Source organism: Bos indicus, chromosome 2, assembly GCF_029378745.1.
Source record: "Bos indicus isolate NIAB-ARS_2022 breed Sahiwal x Tharparkar chromosome 2, NIAB-ARS_B.indTharparkar_mat_pri_1.0, whole genome shotgun sequence".
Lineage (NCBI taxonomy): Eukaryota > Metazoa > Chordata > Mammalia > Artiodactyla > Bovidae > Bos > Bos indicus.
The window spans coordinates 9,736,402-9,755,744 of NC_091761.1; the positions used below are offsets into that span (position 1 = coordinate 9,736,402).

General features: G+C 40.9%; 1 protein-coding gene across 2 annotated transcripts in view; it reads right to left on the reverse strand.

Annotated features, from left to right (window-relative positions):
• Positions 1 to 19,165, reverse strand: part of ITGAV (integrin subunit alpha V) — a 109,236-nt gene extending 90,071 nt beyond the window's left edge. The window contains exons 1-2 of one of the 2 annotated variants that reach the window (XM_070802534.1): positions 18,725 to 19,165; positions 5,358 to 5,485 (exon numbers count right to left, since the gene is read on the reverse strand). In XM_070802534.1, coding sequence (XP_070658635.1) covers positions 5,358 to 5,485; positions 18,725 to 18,909 — 313 coding nt within the window. In that variant the 5' untranslated portion in view covers positions 18,910 to 19,165. Of the gene's footprint in view, positions 1 to 5,357; positions 5,489 to 18,724 lie in introns of both variants that reach the window. The other variant, XM_070802532.1, reaches the window with a different exon arrangement.
• Positions 19,166 to 19,343: the final 178 nt, after the last annotated feature.

Below are 19,343 nucleotides of genomic sequence, written 5' to 3' on the forward strand. Positions count from 1 at the left end.
CAGCTGGGATTGGAGGCAATCTATTTATCATTCAATCTCTACCTCTTACCCACCTGGGTTGTGATATGAATATAAGCAACCGATAGACTGGGGAAGATCCTAGTCTGTTTTGCAATCTTCCAAATAGGAAGTTTCAGGGGGAAACCACCATAATGAGCACCCTCATAGGGCTCTTTGAAAATGTTAAAGTTGATAAAACTCTTTGAGGACAAGGTACATTGTACTCTTTAAAAATAAATAGTTCAACTCAACTATCTCATTAGGAAGGTGGCTCTATGTTGAAGAATAAACTTGAAGCAAAACTAAATGGATGAGCATGCCTATCAGAAATCACTGTTGAATTAATGAAGTGAAAGTGTGTATATTAGAATGATTTCTTTTCACTTCAAAAAAAAAAAAGGTCTATATAGTCAAAGCTATGGTTTTTCCAGTAGTCATGTGTAGGTATGAGAGCTGGACCATAAAAAAGGCTAAGCACCATAGAACTGATGCTTTCTAACTGTGCTTTGGAGGAGAAGACTCTTGAGAGTCCCTTGGACTGCAAGGAGATCAAGTCAGTCCATCCTAAAGGAAATCGACACTGCATATTCACTGGAAGGACTAAAGCTAAAGCTGAAGTTTCAATTATTTGGCCACCTGATGCTACGAGCCAGTGCAGTAATAACAGGAGAAGTAGTAACAATATGGTCTTTCAGTGGGAAAGACCCTGATGCTGGGAAAGATTGAATGCAAAAGGAGAAGGAGGCGGCAGAAGAGATGATTAGATACTGCCACCAACTCAATGGACATGAATTTGAGCAAACTCCAGGAGACAATGTAGGACAGGGAAGCCTGGCATACTATAGTCCATGGGGTCACAAAGAGTTGGACACAACTTAGTGACTGAACAACAATAAATTTTATTTCCCAAATATTCAAAAAAATGAGGATGGAGCCCTTTAAAGCACTGAAGTCTCCTCTGGACTCAGAAACACAATAAAGCAGAGAAAATAAATTAAATAACTGAAACATTTCATGATCACCCCTGGAATATAGTACAGCTGTGGAAAGGTAGGCAATCTTTCCAAAGTAACATTAGGAACCCCCGGAAAAGGGAATGGCAACCCACTCCAATATTCTTGCCTGGGGAATCCCATGAACAGAGGAGCCTGGCTGGCTTCAGTACATGGGGTCACAAAGAGTCAGACGTGACTGAGCAACTAGAAAACAACAACACTGGAAAAAATGGCAGAGGCTGGATTTGAACGCAGGTCTGTGTGACTCCATGGTCTATTTCCTTTTCATGACACGACGATGTATAACAAATACAGATGGAGAGAGCGAAGAAAGAAGAGTCAAAGGGCAAACTCCACAAGAGTCCCAAGAAGGCTAGGAGGCAGGGAACTATATTCAATATCCTATGAGAAAACATAATAGAAAAGAACATGAAAAAAACACATATATAACTGAGTCATTCTGCTGTATAGAAGAAATTAACACATGATAAATCAACTATACATCAATAATTTTTTTTTTAAAGGTCAGGAGGAATAAGAGGACAAGATAGTTCCAGACAGGCAAAAAGTGGCAACTTTAAATAAGACAGTGGTGGATGAGGGATCAAGTGTCCACTGAGGCAGAGCTGCCACCAGCGATTTGAGTTTGGGCAATGCTGGGTTGGGTTCAGGGAGCCGCCAGATTGAAGTAGCTGAGCATGGGAGGTGATAAACGGAGGCAGAGTGTTCAGTATATTGCTTGTGAAGAAAAGGAGAAAGGAAAATGGCTAAGAGAAGACACAAGCTCAAGGGAAAGCTGTTTCAATTAATTTTTCAGGTAGGAAAAAGTAAAGCATGTTTGAAAGTTGTTTTCTTTTTAAAAAAATTTTAAAAAGGAGTACGGGGGAAGGGTGGGATCATAGAGACAAATGAAAGTAAGCAGGGTCCCTGAGAAGGGAGAAGTATTAACAATACAAAGCAACTTGAAGGGGAGGACAGAGGACAAGACTGTTGGCTGGCATCACCGACTCAGTGGACATGAGTTTGAGCAAACTCCAGGAGATGGTGAAGGACAGGGAAGCCTGGTGCGCTGCAGTCCACCAAGTCGCAGAGCTGGAAATGACTGAGCAACAGAACAACAACAGATACGAAGTGAGTGACTGTAGTGGGCCTGGCCCTGCACCAAGTAGGTCACATGTTTTAACATTCCATTTAACTCCATAGGAATCAACTCATTCCTTTTAACACATGCCTGCACTGTGTCAGGGAGAGGGTGGTAACCTGTTAGTAAACTGTGAAAAGTTTAACAGCAGTAAATGACAGGGCTGGATTAAGCCCCAGGCGATTTGCTTCCAGAAACCACATTTATCCCCTCAGCTACTATCTCCCTGGGAAGTCAGCAGGACTTCCCTGGTGGCTCAGACGCTGTCTACAATGCAGGAGACCAGGGTTCAATCCCTGGGTTGGGAAGATCCCCTGGAGAAGGAAATGGCAATTCACTCCAGTACTATTGCCTGGAAAATCCCATGGCCAGAGGAGCCTGGTAGGCTACAGTCCATGGGTCGCAAAGAGTCGGACACGACTGAGCAACTTCACTTTCACTTTCACTATCTCCCCTGACTCAAGACTGAGGATGAGGGAAACAGAAATGCCACTATCTCTCTTGAGATAATGAAAAAGATAAAAGACATCAGTGGTGCATAGATGGTGAGGTATTTGGGCCAGGATGGGACAGAGGTGTGAGGAATGTTCAGGAGGATGCTGTAAGTTGTAAGCATTTCTTTCACAGTCAAGATACAGTCTGATGGTGCTAGTTCCAGATAATACATGTTTATGACTAGATTACTGAAAACCATATTGTCCTGTTTTCTTAAATTCAAACACTATTTGGATAAAAACTGTAATGGAAAAAATACAATTTGTATATTTTTTTCATAAGAGAAGTCTGAAAGGCTATACAAAATGACTGGAGAACTATCATAAACAAGGGCAAAAAGAATAGAAAAAGTCCATACATGTCAATGTACAACTGAAGGACTTTAGCAATTTCTTCACTATAGAAAAAGCTCTTATGACTCATTCATTCATCTACTTAACGTATTGGGTACCACTTGTGCCAGGCACTGTTTTAGGCCCTGGGATTGCAGCAGTGAACAAAACAGATAAAAACAATCCCCATGGAATACATATCCTAATTGAAGGAAAGGATAACTAAAACAAATTAACTAAAAATAAATTGTACAGCAGCGTGAGTACTAAGGAAAAAAATAAAGGGGAGAAGATGATGGGAGCACACAGTGGGAAAGGGGGAATTGGAATTTTAAATAAGAAGGTCAGCGCATAACTGAGAAAATGACATTTGAGGAATTCCCAGAAGAGGTGATGGAGGGGCACCCAATGTACATTCGGGGAATCAATGTTTCAGGCAGTGGAAATAGTCCAGGCAAAGGTGAGGTGAGAATGTGCCTACTGTTTACAAACCTCTGCAAAGAGACCCAGTGAGCCTGGAAGAGCATGAAGGTAAAGACAGAAACAGTGGGCTGGAATACTCAAGAGTCCTCTTAGCTACTGTGAGACAGATGGAAGTGGAATCTGTCCATTCAGTGGAATCTGAATGGGAATGTTACAATCTGAATATTATTTTAAAAGAATCACTCTGGCTGCTCTAGAGAACAAACAGCAGGGCTACCGGGGGCAGAAGCGTGGAGAACTGCAGAGGGTGGTGCTGGCTCTTTTCCATCTGCCCCTCCAGGTCTCCTCTCCACCGTTCCCCACGCTACTGTGTGCCGAGAATGCCTAGGATGCTGACCGGGGTGAACCCATGGACTGCCCTGCCTGCTGGCAAGAGATAAACAATATGGACTGTATGTACATAAAACTGAATAATCACCATGATTGGCAAAGAATGCGGTAAATCTATATATGTCTATAAGAGATTATATTAGGAGGCGGAGGGGGTTGACTCAGGTGCCTTAGTAATATATAGAAGACTCCTATTTCGTGAGTTGCTTTTTTTTTTAAAGGATATATAGATATGTAAGAATAAGAAAATTCTAAGATAAAAGAAATTGTTTCAAGTGGTAGCCTCTAAGCAGGCTGATGTGAGCAAATCCATTTCTCACTGTCTACTCTTTTAAACTGTTTGAAATTTTTTCAATAAACAAATTTCAATAAAGACCAGTTAATAAATTACCTTGCACTGCACAAAACCTATGGTGTTGAATACAGAAATATATCTGAACAGTTCAACATTTTTATTCATTAATATGCATATTTTGTCAAAAGACATAAAAGCCCTGACCAGTAATACCCTGAATCACAGATATATTTCTCTATTTGTGGTAAAACTGAACCTTTTACATACTCCTAGAGTTTTCCAAATGCCATATATATGGGGAAAAAAACAAGGTTTAATGCAGATGGTTTCAAATGGAAAAAAGCAAACGTGACCTGATTCCTATAAAGAACTGGCTTAATGACATTCATTTTGGCACTGATCATGATATCAAATGGAACAGTCCATATCATGATTTCTGTTTAATTGATAGTATAATTCCCAGAATGAATTTTAGAACTAGCAGTAAATAACAATATGGAAAAAAATATTAATTTTCTTCAGACTTATCTTAAAATATTCTGTCAAAGCCAGCAAATCAACATTGTTAAAAAAATTATGCAGACTATTGCACCTGAAGAATGTCAAACTCTTTCTTTAAGGATTCTCTAAGCTTTCACAAATGTAGATAAATATACCAACAGAAATATATATAGGATTATGCATATTTTATTTTACCTATGTAAGTGAAAAACTTACAATTATTTATTTCTCATCTTATCCTATCTTTCTCCTTACCACCACAGTGGAATTGTCCCTGTAGAGAAAACTTTAATGTTATCAGAATCATAACATATTATTTCCCCAATAAATTCTAGAAAAGAATTTTTTTAAGTCAACCAAATCTACTTGAATACAAAAGATTACTCAACTGGTTTTTGATAAAATTTTTTGCACCTCTTCAAAGAAAGCTTTTTGTCCTTTCTCTGTTGGCAAAAAAATTTTAATAGATTTCCCCAGACTTCTGCAGGTTACATTACCAGTTAAAGTTGGAGACATCTAAAGCAATAGAAACACAATGTATTAAGGCTTTCACATGCCACAAAATTGTACAAAAAACAAAAAATCATATAATAAGTCATTTGTCTTTAACTCTCTGGGGATCTGAAGTACTTATATATCTATGTCATTAAATTGTTACATTTAAGCTAATGCAAGTACTTTCAAAAATTAAATGTTTTAAACTATGTCAAATGGAGGGAGGTAAAGATAGGGAGAAAATATAAGTAACAGAAATTAAGCAAAGGGGCCACCATATAAATGCTTACCTGTGGCATCAAACTCAATTGGCTGGCACCTACGGTGAGAAGACCAGTCACACTTAAGGACTTGCCCTCCTTCCACAATCCCAGGCTGGGTAGTGTTTGCTTTGGGCGCTCCCACCAGAAGAAACATCCTGCTAAAATACAAATGGGAAGACAAAGACTCTAAGTCACACAAAGCATAAACCATCTCTTGTGATTTAGGAAAAGCAATCATTCTCCTTATTTTATCCACAAATATTTTTAAAAAACCACTCACTGAGAGCGTAATCCATCTTCCTTACTCATTCGGTGCTCTTTTACATACATACATTATTCAGTATGGTTTATTCAATCCAGTAACACATTATAGGGCAACTTCAGGGTTGTCGCTGTTGTTGTTCACTCACTAAGTCGTGTCAGACTCTGCTGCGATGCCATGGACTGCAGCACACCAGGCCTCCCTGTCCCTCACTATCTCCCAGATCTTGCTCAAACTCATGCCCATTGAGTTGCTGTTGCCATCCAACCATCTCATCCTCTACTGCCCCTTCTCCTCCTGCCCTCAATCTTTCCCAGCATCAGGGTCTTTTCCACTGAGTCAACTCTGCATCAGGTGGCCAAAGGACTGGAGGTTCAGCTTCAGCATCAGTGCTTCTAATGAATATTCAGGGTTGATTTCCTTTAGGATTGACTGGTTTGATCTCTTTGCTGTCCAAGAGACTCTCAAGAGTCTTCTCCAGCACAATTCAAAAGCATCAATTCTTTGGCACTCAGCCTTCTTCATGGTCCAGCTCTCACATCTGTACATGACTACTGGAAAAACCACAGCTTTGACTACAGGACCTTTGTCGGCAAAGTTGTATCAACTAAAAATTTATGCCAGCCAAACTGTCACTTTAGATAGGTACAGTTTATCATGTCAGTTCAGTCAGTTCAATTCAGTCGCTCAGTCATGTCCAACTCTTTGTGACCCCATGAATCGCAGCACACCAGGCCTCCCTGTCCATCACCAATTCCCGGAGTTCACCCAGACTCATGCCCATCGAGTCAGTGATGCCATCCAGCCATCTCATCCTCTGTCGTCCCCTTCTCCTCCTGCCCCCAATCCCTCCCAGCATCAGGGTCTTTTCCAATGAGTCAACTCTTCGCATGAGGGGGCCAAAGTACTGGAGTTTCAGCTTTAGCATCATTCCTTCCAAAGAAATCCCAGGGCTGATCTCCTTCAGAATGGACTGGTTGGATCTCCTTGCAGTCCAAGGGACTCTCAAGAGTCTTCTCCAACACCACAGTTCAAAAGCATCAATTCTTCGGCACTCAGCTTTCTTCACAGTCCAACTCTCACATCCATACATGACCACAGGAAAAACCATAGCCTTGACTAGACGGACCTTTGTTGGCAAAGTAATGTCTCTGCTTTTGAATATGGTATCTAGGTTGGTCATAACTTTCCTTCCAAGGAGTAAGCGTCTTTTAATTTCATGGCTGCAGTCACCATCCGCAGTGATTTTGGAGTCCAAAAACATAAACTCTGACACTGTTTCCACTGTTTCCCCATCTATTTGCCATGAAGTGATGGGACTGGATGCCATGATCTTCGTTTTCTGAATGCTGAGCTTTAAGCCAACTTTTTCACTCTCCTCTTTCACTTTCATCAAAGGCTTTTTAGTTCCTTTTCACTTTCTGCCATAAGGGTGGTGTCATCTGCATATCTGAGGTTATTGATATTTCTCCTGACAATCTTGATTCCAGCTTGTGCTTCTTCCAGCCCGGTGTTTCTCATGATGTACTCTGCATATAAGTTAAATAAGCAGGGTGACAATATACAGCCTTGACGGACTCCTTTTCCTGTTTAGAACCAGTCTGTTGTTCCATGTCCAGTTCTAACTGCTGCTTCCTGATCCGCATACAAATTTCCCAAGAGGCAGGTCAGGTGGTCTGGTATTCCCATCTCTTTCAGAATTTTCCACAGTTTATTGTGATCCACACAGTCAAAGGCTTTGGCATAGTCAATAAAGCAGAAATAGATGTTTTTCTGGAACTCTCTTGCTTTCTCCATGATCCAGCAGATGTTGGCAATTTGATCTCTGGTTCCTCTGCCTTTTCTAAAACCAGCTTGAACATCAGCAAGTTCACAGTTCACATATTGCTGAAGCCTGGCTTGGAGAATTTTGAGCATTACTTTATTAGCGTGTGAGATGAGTGCAATTGTGCAGTAGTTTGAGCATTCTTTGGCATTGCCTTTCTTTGAGATTGGAATGAAAACTGACCTTTTCCAGTCCTGTGGCCACTGCTGAGTTTTCCAAACTTGAATACACAGAAGAACTATACAAAAAAGATCTTCACGACCCAGATAATCACGATGGTGTGATCACTGACCTAGAGCCAGACATCCTGGAATGTGAAGTCAAGTGGGCCTTAGGAAACATCACTATGAACAAAGCTAGTGGATGTGATGGAATTCCAGTTGAGCTATTTCAAATCCTGAAAGATGATGCTGTGAAAGTGCTGCACTCAATATGCCAGCAAATCATGTCAATTATAGCTCAATAAATTTGTTAAAAATATATGCTGGCTGAAGACAGGGACATTTAGTTTTAATTTGTGGGTTTTGGGGTTTTTTTTTAATGATTTACTTTATACATTCTATATCCTGAATGGTCAAAAAAAATAAATAAATAAATGATTTCTATCGTATGGTAATTCTAAATACTATCATTTCTTCACTGGGAAAACTTATCTTGTCTTAAAACAACATATTTTAATTTTTTTTTATAGCGACTAACAAATTTCTCTTTTCACTGGATTAATTTAATCAACCTCTGGTCAAAGAACAAAACCACTATTCAATTTCCTAAAAGGGTAAAATTAGCAAAAGATAAAAATAATCAGGAATCAGATTTTTAAGTAAAAGAGGTCTTTTCTTTAGCTGTTTTTCTATTCATTCCGAAAAAGATAGATTGAGTGTCTCCACTACTAAGGCACAGATCTGGGCACTAGAGAAACCAGGGTGAATAAAACCATCTTGATTCCTGCTCTCAGTGGAGCTTACATTCCCTCGGGGGAAAATTAAGACACTGGCAAAGAAAATTAGTCCCCGTTACAAGTGCCAGGAAAGAAACCAACAATTGGCTAGAGACATTATTTGGGTATGGGGAGAGGACGCCTTTTTAGATAAAGGAAAGTTATCTCTAAAGAATGCAGGGGAGAGATTTTCTTCAGATCAAGGGATATCTAAGGAAGTTATCTTTAAAGAACTAGGAGAAAAGACTTCTTGTAGGTAAAGTCACAAATGGATTTACCTGAATTCCCTGGTGGCTCAGACGGTAAAGCGTCTGTCTACGATGAGGGAGACCCGGGTTCGATCCCTGGGTTGGGAAGATCCCCTGGAGAAGGAAACGGCAATCCACTCCAGGACTATTGCCTGGAAAATCCCATGGACAGAGGAGCCTCGTAGGCTACAGTCCATGGGGTCGCAAAGAGTCGGACACAACTGAGCGACTTCACTAAGACTCACTAAGACACTGAAGTGTACATGATTAGAAGGAAGTTGCCAAAGAGCGTCTTGTGTATTGGGAGTAAGGGAATAAGGGACTGGAATGCAGAGGTTGAACAAGTCAGTCAATCCTAAAGGAAATCAACCCTGAATATTCACTGGATGGACTGAGGCTGAAGCTCCAATATTTTGGCCACCTGATGAGTGGCTCTACTGAACAGCCAACTCAGTAGAAAAGACCCTGATGCTGGGAAAGATTAAAGGGAAAAAGAGAAGGGGGCAACATAAGAAGAGATGGTTAGATAGCATGACAGACTCAATGGACATGAATTTGAGTAAACTCTAGGAGACAGTGGAGGACAGAGTAGCCTGGAGTGCTGCAGTCCATGGGGTCACCAAGAGTCAGACACGACTTTGTGACTGAACAACAACAATAGAGAGGTGGAAGGGAACATCCCAGGCAGAGGTACAAAGTCGCAAAGCAGGAAAGACTTACAAAGAAGAGGAGCAGCTGAAGGAGAGCAAACTGAGAATGGCACAAAATAAAACTAGGGCGCTTGGCCAAAGCTGAATCACGCAGGGTCCTTCAGCCAGAGGAAAACTTTCAGGTTTTCTCCTAAGGTCCATATGAAGCTTCTGAATGTTTTTTTTTAAAGCAAGAGAAAGACATAATCTAATAAAGAAAATGAAATTTGGTGCCTTAGGGGAAACAAATAAAGGAAGGAGGGGGTAAAAATGGAACAAGAAAAGTGAGAGACTTTCAGCAGCGGAGGAAGGAGGTGACGGTAACTGAGATTGGGAGGGTAGATGGAGAAAGAGACGGATGGGCAGGTTTGGAAAATATCTGCAGTAGAATGAACAGGAAGAGCTCATGGCTTGACTAAGGTAGAAAGAGAAGATGAGATGAAAGAATAATACCTCGGTTTCCTTCTGGAGCTCAGGAGTGGGAGAACCATACACTGTGCTAGAAAAGCAGAGAGAGTAGGGAAGCAGAAGGCAGACTGAGTATTTTACAGAAAAACCAAGAATTCAGTTCCCAACATGTTAGCCTGCAACACCTGTGAGACACCTAATTGGTATCTGTGGCTCTAAGGAGACTTCTGTCTTAGAGATAATATGGTGAGAATGTCAACTAGGAATGCAGAGTTTCGCACAGAGAGGAGGACCAAAGAGAGGAAGCAACAACATTTAGGAGGCAGAGAAAGAGGCCAGCGTAAAAGGGGCTGAGCAGGACGGAGTCAAGCACAGAAGGCCTTGGATAAAAGCTACCACCGCTATCATTTCCTTACTAAACACTAAGTCACTTACATTCTTCCAGCAAAGAAAATACTCACAATTGCTTTTCACTTTTTTGTGAAGTTATGAACAAACCTACATCTTAAATATGGAATGCTCTGATTTCTTTTTTTTTTGAGCTAAAAGATATTTTATTGTAAGGTAACCATGGCATCAAAGGAAAAGTGATAAAGCTGATTTGGGGGAAGTACTGGAATGCTTTGATTTTAACTTTTATTTATCAATTTCATTTCTTCTGGATGGTAGCTACCAAATCCTATTTAGACCAGTCAAGAGCTGGCTGCATGAATTACTTGAATCTTGCTTTCAGATACTTATCTTAAAACTCCACACTCAAAAGACAAAATTCCCAACCAAGCCACACCCTGCTGAATAAAGTTTTATGCAGTCATATTTGGCATCAGTAAAACACCAATGCTGGCTCTTTCTCCTCATAGCCAACTAAGTTTTCATTCAGCAAGGGAAAAAAAAAAAAGCTGAGTAAGAGAACCCTTCAGTTCAGTTCAGTTCAGTTCAGTCGCTCAGTCGTGTCCGACTCTTTGCGACCCCATGAATCGCAGCACACCAGGCCTCCCTGTCCATCACCAACTCCCGGAGTTCACCCAGACTCATGTCCATCAAGTCGGTGATGCCATCCAGCCATCTCATCCTCTGTCGTCCCCTTCTCCTCCTGCCCTCAATCTTTCCCAGCATCAGGGTCTTTTCAAATGAGTCAGCTCTCTGCATCAGGTGGCCAAAGTATTGGAGTTTCAGCTTTAGCATCAGTCCTTCCAAAGAACACCCAGGACTGACCTCCTTTAGGATGGACTGGTTGGATCTCCTTGCAGTCCAAGGGACTCTCAAGAGTCTTCTCCAACACCACAGTTCAAAAGCATCAATTCTTCGGCACGCAGCTCTCTTCACAGTCCAACTCGAGAACTCTTAACCCCCATGAATAAGACAGCAGCTCAGTTATCATCCTACCCTACATTTCTACAGCAGAGCTGGTTAACAACTAAATTACACACACACACATCCGTACACACACACACACATATATATATATGAAATCTGCCTTTCAACGGGTCAAAAATTTGGCTACAAAATTATAAAACTGCCCCTCCTTATCTGAATTAAATGATTCTTGAGTACAAGATAGGGGGAAAAAAAAAAGTATTTCTGAGAAGTATACTTTTCAGATCTGTACCTAAAAAGGCATAGGATCATTCCTGCAGTAGCCCTAATAAGGGTAATACAAGCACAGGTGTGTGTTATGACTTTTGTGTTGTGGATAAAGGACCGGTTCCGGGACATCAGGACAGAAGAGCTGGTTCTCAGAATCTATTTAAAAACCTACAAGCAAACTCATTTCTGAACTGTCCTCACACAGCACACTACAGTACCTTTAATAATTTTTTGTCAAAGCACTTCTTCCTACCTTATAATAAACGGCTTCCATGAATGAAGGATACCCTCATTCATCTTTGTACTGCCACATAATAAGCGCTTTAAAAAAGCTTATTAAATTGACAACTGAGTGGCAGGTACATTTGATAGTTATAAGTCTCAGTTTTAACAGCCATAAGTAAAAAGCCACCTCCACTATCATCAACCCCTGCAGAATGCAGAAATCATCCTCCAATAAACATCTGGTTAAGTTATCCTTAAAATAATTTCTTTCTGTAACATATCGCTTCTTAATCTTGGATTTCAGATACTTTCTTTACGTGGCACTAGAGACAGAGAAGGCTGGGAAGTTGGTAGGGGACACAGGCTTCAGCAAAGACAGAAAAAAGGGCTCTGCAGGAGAGTTCTGAATGGAAATTGCACTCACTCTACTGGTGGCACAGAGCTCGAGTTCCTTGGATAAGACCAGGAACAAGGCTGCTGCTTTTCATCAGACCATTTGCACATTATGGGCATGAAATGACGGTAATTAGATGTGCTAACCAGGGTGTTCATCAAGTTTTCCTAAGCATACCTTCATGTGCAGTCTTGCACATTGGTGAAATGCCACAGAAATGGTAGAATAATATAAAAGGAATGTGTGAGCATTCTCAGCTTCTAAGTGCTAGGTTAATGGGAGGAATGGGAGGGAAAAAAAGCTGAGAAATGAAGTTCTTTGTGCCAAGTGTCAACATGATATTGAAGTTACTTGTAAAGAGTGTTAAGAGAAAGTTCTCCAAGAGAAAAATGGAGAGATAAAAACAGTAAGACTGCCTTAGACAAATGTTAAGTTCTAAAAGGGAGAGAAAAAAAGTAAGCATTTGTAGAGAACAAAGAGTACAGGGTGGCAAAAGATCCTATATGAGAAAATTAAGACTATAAGAGCAACACATATCGCAGAGAGGAAAAGCCTGCTAATGTGTTGGGAGGACAAGTTTGTGTCTTTCTGCCACAGTAACAAAAAACAGCCTGTAAATAAATCACCTTATAAACAATTAAATCGTTTTTACTAGAGTTCATCTAGGAATATCTAATGTGCCTACAACAGCTTAATTAAAGTAAAAGAAGTGACAGACCAGAAAAAAAAAATGTGATGTAAGCAGCACTGTCTAATGGGCAGTTTGGGTCTAAAGGTTCTAATCACCATATAAATCATTCAAGAAAGTCACTGTAAATCTCTCAGCCTCAGTTTCCACTTCCATTGTATGGAAATAGTAATGCCCAGTACAATTACTTAAAAGAGAAATTTTCTGAATGTGTACAGATAAGAGCAAACTTAGAAAATGTGACCACTTCATAAAAATACAAGATGATGACACCAGAACGAAAGACAACTATTAATAAAATGATTCCCTAATAAAGCAAGAAATAAAAAGTTCAAACCTCTTTTTAAAAGAGCTTTTTCTTTCCTCAATTTTCTCAAAGGGTCATTAATTAACCCAAAGGCAAGCTCTCAGGAGAGAGGTAAAAAAGAAGGCAGAAAATGGTTGGCTTGCAACATTTCCTGACAACGGTGGACAGCTGGGGGAGATGCACAGGGTTAGTTGAGGCTGATAGAGATTTCTCTTAGAAGCAGCAAAAATGTGAACTTGAGCAACTTAGTTTCACGTGCTTGCAGTTTCCTGACAGAATCCATCTCCCACCAGAAAGTTTGCCCCAAAACAGTATCAGAATCCCCATTTTCACTCAATGACTTATTTTCATTAAATGGCTTTAAAATTAAGGTTTACATATATGAGCAGGTTATTAATATCATGCCAAGAAATTTTAGGGTAGCAGGTGAAGAAGAAAGAGGGAGGGCCAGCAGATAGGAAGGGAGAAGGGAGATAGAAAGGGAGGGTCAGGATGGAGAAGAGAGGAGGGAGCACAGAAGAGAGGGAGGAAAAGGAAATTTTAAAAAGGGAAGGGAAGGAGGAAGAGGGAAAGGGAGGGGAAGAGGATGTGAGACAGACAAGAGGATGTGAGCAGACAAGCAGGAAGATGCCCTGTGGACGCACTTCTAACCCAAAGTGTACTTTAGGGGCAGTTGCAGGGAATGGGACCTTGACCACCGAGGAGAGACAACCAGCCGAACAATGACAAGAACACTTTTCAAACCCTCCAAATGAACTAAGTTATTTGGCTGCTTTCAGCATCGACTTCTCCATGATAAAGCATGTTGAACATATTTTGGCTGGCTCTGGCTGACCAGTGAGGTTTCACCAAAAGGAACTTCCGAAAAATGATCATATACATATATAGAAAGAAATGTGTATTATATTGTCTGAATGTTATTTCAGAGCTATAATTCCAGTCACATTTACTTTTCATTTTTTTCAAAAAAAAAAAGCTACAGTCAATATTTATATGATGTAAAACAGATGCTTTAATTATAAATTCTATGTATTTGCTCTTTTTCTCCATAATATCTATCCTATAAACCTTGGGCCTTAATCAGGAGAAATCAACATAGGACTTGCTTTCTAAATAAAAATGACAGAACCTATGCATGTATATTATTTATGATAAGAAAAAAGAACCAATATAGCCAGACCCACACTATGTTCAGTTCATGAAAATAACCTGTATTATTTGGTAAAGGGTTGTGAAGTGAAGTGAAGTCGCTCAGTCGTGTCCGACGCCTAGCAACCCCATGGACTGCAGCCTACCAGGCTACTTCGTCCATGGGATTTTCCAGGGAAGAGAACTGGAGTCGGGTGTGATTGCCTTCTCCAAAAAGGTTGTGAAGATGGTTACAAAAACTAAGGGAGAAATAGGATGTGAGCTTTTAAACGTAAAAGCAGACTGGGACAGACTGAAAGGGGCCTTCATTCAGGTTAAGCAGTTTGGACTTCATCTCTGGTCATGAGAACATTGTTGAGGAAACTTAAACAGCAGAATACCAAGATCAAAAGATGCTTCAGAAAGAGAAAACTGTTAGAAACATGTAAGATGTTTTGCAGGTCTAAGAGCTAAATGATGAGCAAAAGTGATGACCTGAGTACCACAGACCATGCTTGTGACAGCTCGTCAAAGTACAAGTGGAAAACAGGGATGGATGCAAGAAACATTAGCAAGGAAGAACTTCTAGGACCTTCTGCCTGGTGACTAATCACTGGCTAATATTAGGGGTGTGCAGTAGGAGAGATAAAGAAAAATAGAAAATGAGAGGGCGGAATACGAAATTATTTCCAGAGCGACAGAGAGAATGAAGGTACCATAATAGAAACAGAGGTGCAATTGACATCACTTAGTGAAAAAGTTCCTTTTCTTTTTTGTCAAATTGAGGTAAGACAGTCTAGTCAAGGAGAAATGATCCAGAGGCTGTTGAATATAAAGTTTGAGCTCTGCTTTGAGATAGAAGATGCAGACAGGGAAGCAGTATGGTTTTAAAAGCTCTCCAGGTGTTGCAAACAGGAAGTCAGGACTGAGAATCATTTTGCAGGATGGCCTGTGACCAGGGCACACCCACCCAAACCTTGTCTTTGGGGTCACAGGACAAATAGTAACTGTAAGGCTCCAATCATGTTTAATGGGGGGAAGCCTTATAATCTAGTGTTGCTTATTAGTTTCGTAGCCTTATTAATTGTTGCTTTTTAATAGCCTTATTAAGTGTTGCTTATTAGCCTTAATAATCTAGTGTTAATTATTAAGCCTTATAATCTAGTGTTGCTCATTATAGCATTATTTCAAAATATATGTAAAATGAGAACTGTATAACATACCTTAAGAATAAGAAAACTGTTCATTTTCTTCTTAAAATTTGAATACAAAAATTAAATGGAATTTGGATTTCATTTCTTCTGCCTTTTGTTCCCATCTTTTCCATTTTACCCCACATCATCCCACTCAAACAACTTAAGGCTACAAACGCTTCTGGCCTCAGTTCCCTCATCTGTAAGAATGAGTTTATCTGCTTCCCTTCTTCCCCTAGAGGTCTGTGGTGTAGAGCAAAATGAGAAATCACAGCAAAAGTGCTTTGTAAATTATAAAATAGGTCAACCAATGTAAAATACCATTATTATAACTAAGCCTAGGGTGTAATTTTTAACTCTTTCAATTACTCTCCATAAGAAAAACATGCCTTTGCTTCTTGGCCTGTATACACTATTTAAACTTTATGTAAGTTTGGCAATACAGTCACCATAAATTAATGCATACAGGGAAAAAAAATAGGGAGTGCCAATGTTTTATTTTTCCTAATTACTTTTCCTTTTCTTCTGAATCATAGCTAATTTACAATGTTGTGTTAGTTTCTGGTGTACAGCAAAGTGATTCAGTTTTACATATATGTGTGTGTGTGTGTGTGTGTGTGTGTATTCTTTCCCATTATAGCTTATTACAACTTATTACAAGACATTGAATATAGTTTCCTGTTCTATACAGTAAATCCTTGTTGCTTTATTTTATATACAGTAATTTGCATCTGCTAATCTCAAACTCCTAGTTTATCCTTCTCCCCTACAATCTTTCCCCTCTGGTAATCATAAGTTTGTTTTCTATATTTTTTATAATTTTCAAATCACAATTTTTCTGACTTTTCACTTTAAACCTAAGACATTTCTGGAGAAATTTTACTGAAGTCACTTTAATATTTTTGCTTATTATGAACACTGATTCATTAGTTTTCATTAGGGTATGGATATAATTTGGTAACAATTTTCTGTAACAAGAAAAATGAGACATAAAACAGTCCTACAGCTTGCCAAAGGTATTTAGACACCTTCAGAAACCAGAAGCAGCAGGAGGAGACCTCATTGCTTCCTCATTAATCCAGGCACTCTTCCTTCAGAAGAAAGGAATTTTTAATTAGCACTTTTTTTTAACGTGAATTTTATTTCCCTTTAGATGTTTATTATCACACCAAATGACAACAGTAAATGCAGCTGCTGATACTGTAAATGGCATTCTCGTGCACCTGGGATTCCAATGCTTGTTAAACTTTAGAAGTACCTCTCTCCAAAATTAAGCACATTGTTGTTCAGTCATTTCAGTCCTGTCTGACTCTTTGCAACCCCATGGACTGTAGCCACCAGGTTCCTCTGTCCTTGGGATTGTCCAGGCAAGAATCCTGGAGTGGGTTGCCATTTCCTTCTCGAGGAGATCTTTCCAAGCCAGAGATGGAGCCCACATCTCCTGCACTGGCAGCGGATTCTTTACCACTGAGCCACCAGGGAAGCATAAGTTTGCATCAATCTTTTTTAAATCTGAAATGCTCAGAAGTAGACACCTTTGTTTATATATATTTTGGGTTTTTTTAATCTCAAAGATAATTTTATATTTTTTTAAGTAAGGCTTTTCTAGAGCTCACTAGTCTATTAATAACAAAGTTAGTGAAGAAAGTTTCAAAATGTTATATGAAACCAAACCAACTTCAGTTTTACCTTATCATTAAAGGCCCAAGTGGGAGATAATGTAAACCTGTGAGGTCACAGTGTATTCAACAACTACAATGGCTAGTCACAAAGTAGACATCCACCCTCGCAGCCAAAAAATAGGAAATATGTCAGGCCAACAGTCAACATTACTGCATTTTCCATGGTAAAAACACTTAAAGTTTATCATTCTGTCACATATCTTTACACCACTAAACTCAGAGGGTTGCCACAGAGTTAAGAGCAACATTTGCAAAACACTCCATCAACGAGAAAACATTTAAATGCTAATTCTTGTTTCTGTAACTCTTGACAAAAAACAACACGTATTTTCAAAACTATTAGAATTATTAAGAGCACTCTGAGAGCAACTAAAATCCTCTGCAATATAAAGGCATACACTTAAAACTATCTGGAGACAAAAAGAAATTTAAATAACAAAAAAGGCTGAAAATATGATTACATCAAATGAGAAGGCAGTAAATGCTTCCTGAAGTTAATGATTATTTTTATCACTTTGGAAAATCTGTGCTCAGGTCTCATAAAAAGCAATGATGCTGGAGAAAGCAAAACTGAGTTCACTACAGAGATCGAGGTCTAGTTTCCACCAACTGCTTCCAACAGATTTTCCAAAGTGCTGCAAAGGTTGTCACCAAAATGAATGATAATCAACAACTCTCAGAAAGAATAAATCCTGATGAATATTATTAAAAGTCAAGGAAAAATACTTAATCATCTTCAAATTAGGTATGTATGAATAAGAAAAAATGGTTCTAAAAAGCACTGACCATTAAAATTATCCTCCCTCCCCTCCCCAAAAAACAATACTTTAAAATACAGAAAAAACAAAAAAACAAAAATATGTTGCTACGATTTATAAGAGCTAGGAACAGTTCTCCCTGTTGGAAACAAGATTTAAACATCAAAAGACAGCCAGTGAACATTGATTAAATCAGTATTTCTAACGCTAAAAAAGGTGGTGGGTGGTGAGAATGATGTCAGCGTTTGGTGACGTGAGAGACAACTTTTAATCCAATAATGACAATAACTCTGTTCCAAATCCTGTGCAACGCGAAACGTTGGTAATTTGAAACATAACTGAAAAGACCTGTAGTGAGTGAAAACTCAGCAAACACCCTTGTTCTTACTGAACAATGACCCAAATAATGGATCACTATAAAAAGAACAGATGACACATCCAATTCATCTGTTCAGCCTCCAATGTACACAGGTTTGACAGTCTCAGAGATAAGACACAATGAATCTCCTACGACAGAATGGTCATTTTAGTCATCAGAATGTCTGGAAAAGGAGCAGACGAGGAGGGACAAAATCAGACTGAGAGGCGTAAAGAATGAGGGAGGGCTTTGGGGAGAGCGAAAAACACGGGTGTTTAAGTAAGTCTGTGAAGCAAAAAAGACGACTACAGGAAAGGCTAACTTTAACTGGTATAGGAGAGAAAGAAGTTCAGAGATGAAACTGACCAAGTCCCGGGAGCCCGCAGAGGCTGCGCGGTGTTCCGCCGGACTAGCCTTTGTTGATTTCCCTCTTTCCCCTAATTTTAAGCACAGGTCTGCTTCAAAGCGCTCCCTATGAAGAAGGGAGAAGGGGGAACTGGGTGATGAGCAGTGCAGGGGCTCACCTCCCCCAAATATTTCATCCACCCAGAATCTAACTCGCCCAGTGAGGGGGAGGGAAGGTTAGAAGGAACGGATAGAAAGACGCCGGGATCTTTTGCAGAGGTCGCTCCCTATGGGAAATCGCAGGGTGGGTGCGCTTGATGGCGGAGGGGACCAACTCCCCTTCCAAGGGTGGCCACTTACGAAGACGCGCTGGGCACGAAGAAGTCCACCGCGAAGCCGAAATAACTTCCCTCTGGGCCGGAGTACTCCGCAGGACTCTCCACATCTAGATTGAAGGCGCCGCAAAGAGGCAGCAGGATTCCGGGGAGAAGGAGCAGGAGGCGGCGGGGGCGAAGGCGCAGTCGCCGCCGCGGCAGAGAAGCCATCGTCGAAGTGCGCGCGGGGCGCCGAGCCCGGAGCCGCGGCCACCCCTCCCGGAGCGCACGGAGCCCGCGGCCCGCCGCCTGCGCGCGCCGAAACTTGCCAGCTGCTCGCTTCCCCGCGAGTCCCGGACAGCGCTGGGGGAGGAAGGAGGGCCGAGCTGTTGAGCGGCCGCCCGGGAAGTGGGGCGCAGGGCGCGCGGGGCGGGGACAGCAGCTCGGGCGGCCCCCGCCTCCCTCCCGCTCGGCCGCTCAGCGTCGCGCCTCGGGCTCGGGACTGCCGGGACGGGCGCCGCACCCCCGGCCGGGGTCCTGCCTCGGCCAGTGGGAGGAGGCAGAGCAGGAGGAGGAGCCGCCCTGGAGGCTGAGCCATCGCAGGAGGAAGTGGGGGAGGAGAGTCAGACTCGGACTGGGACGAGCCGAGCACACTTCCGTGCGCG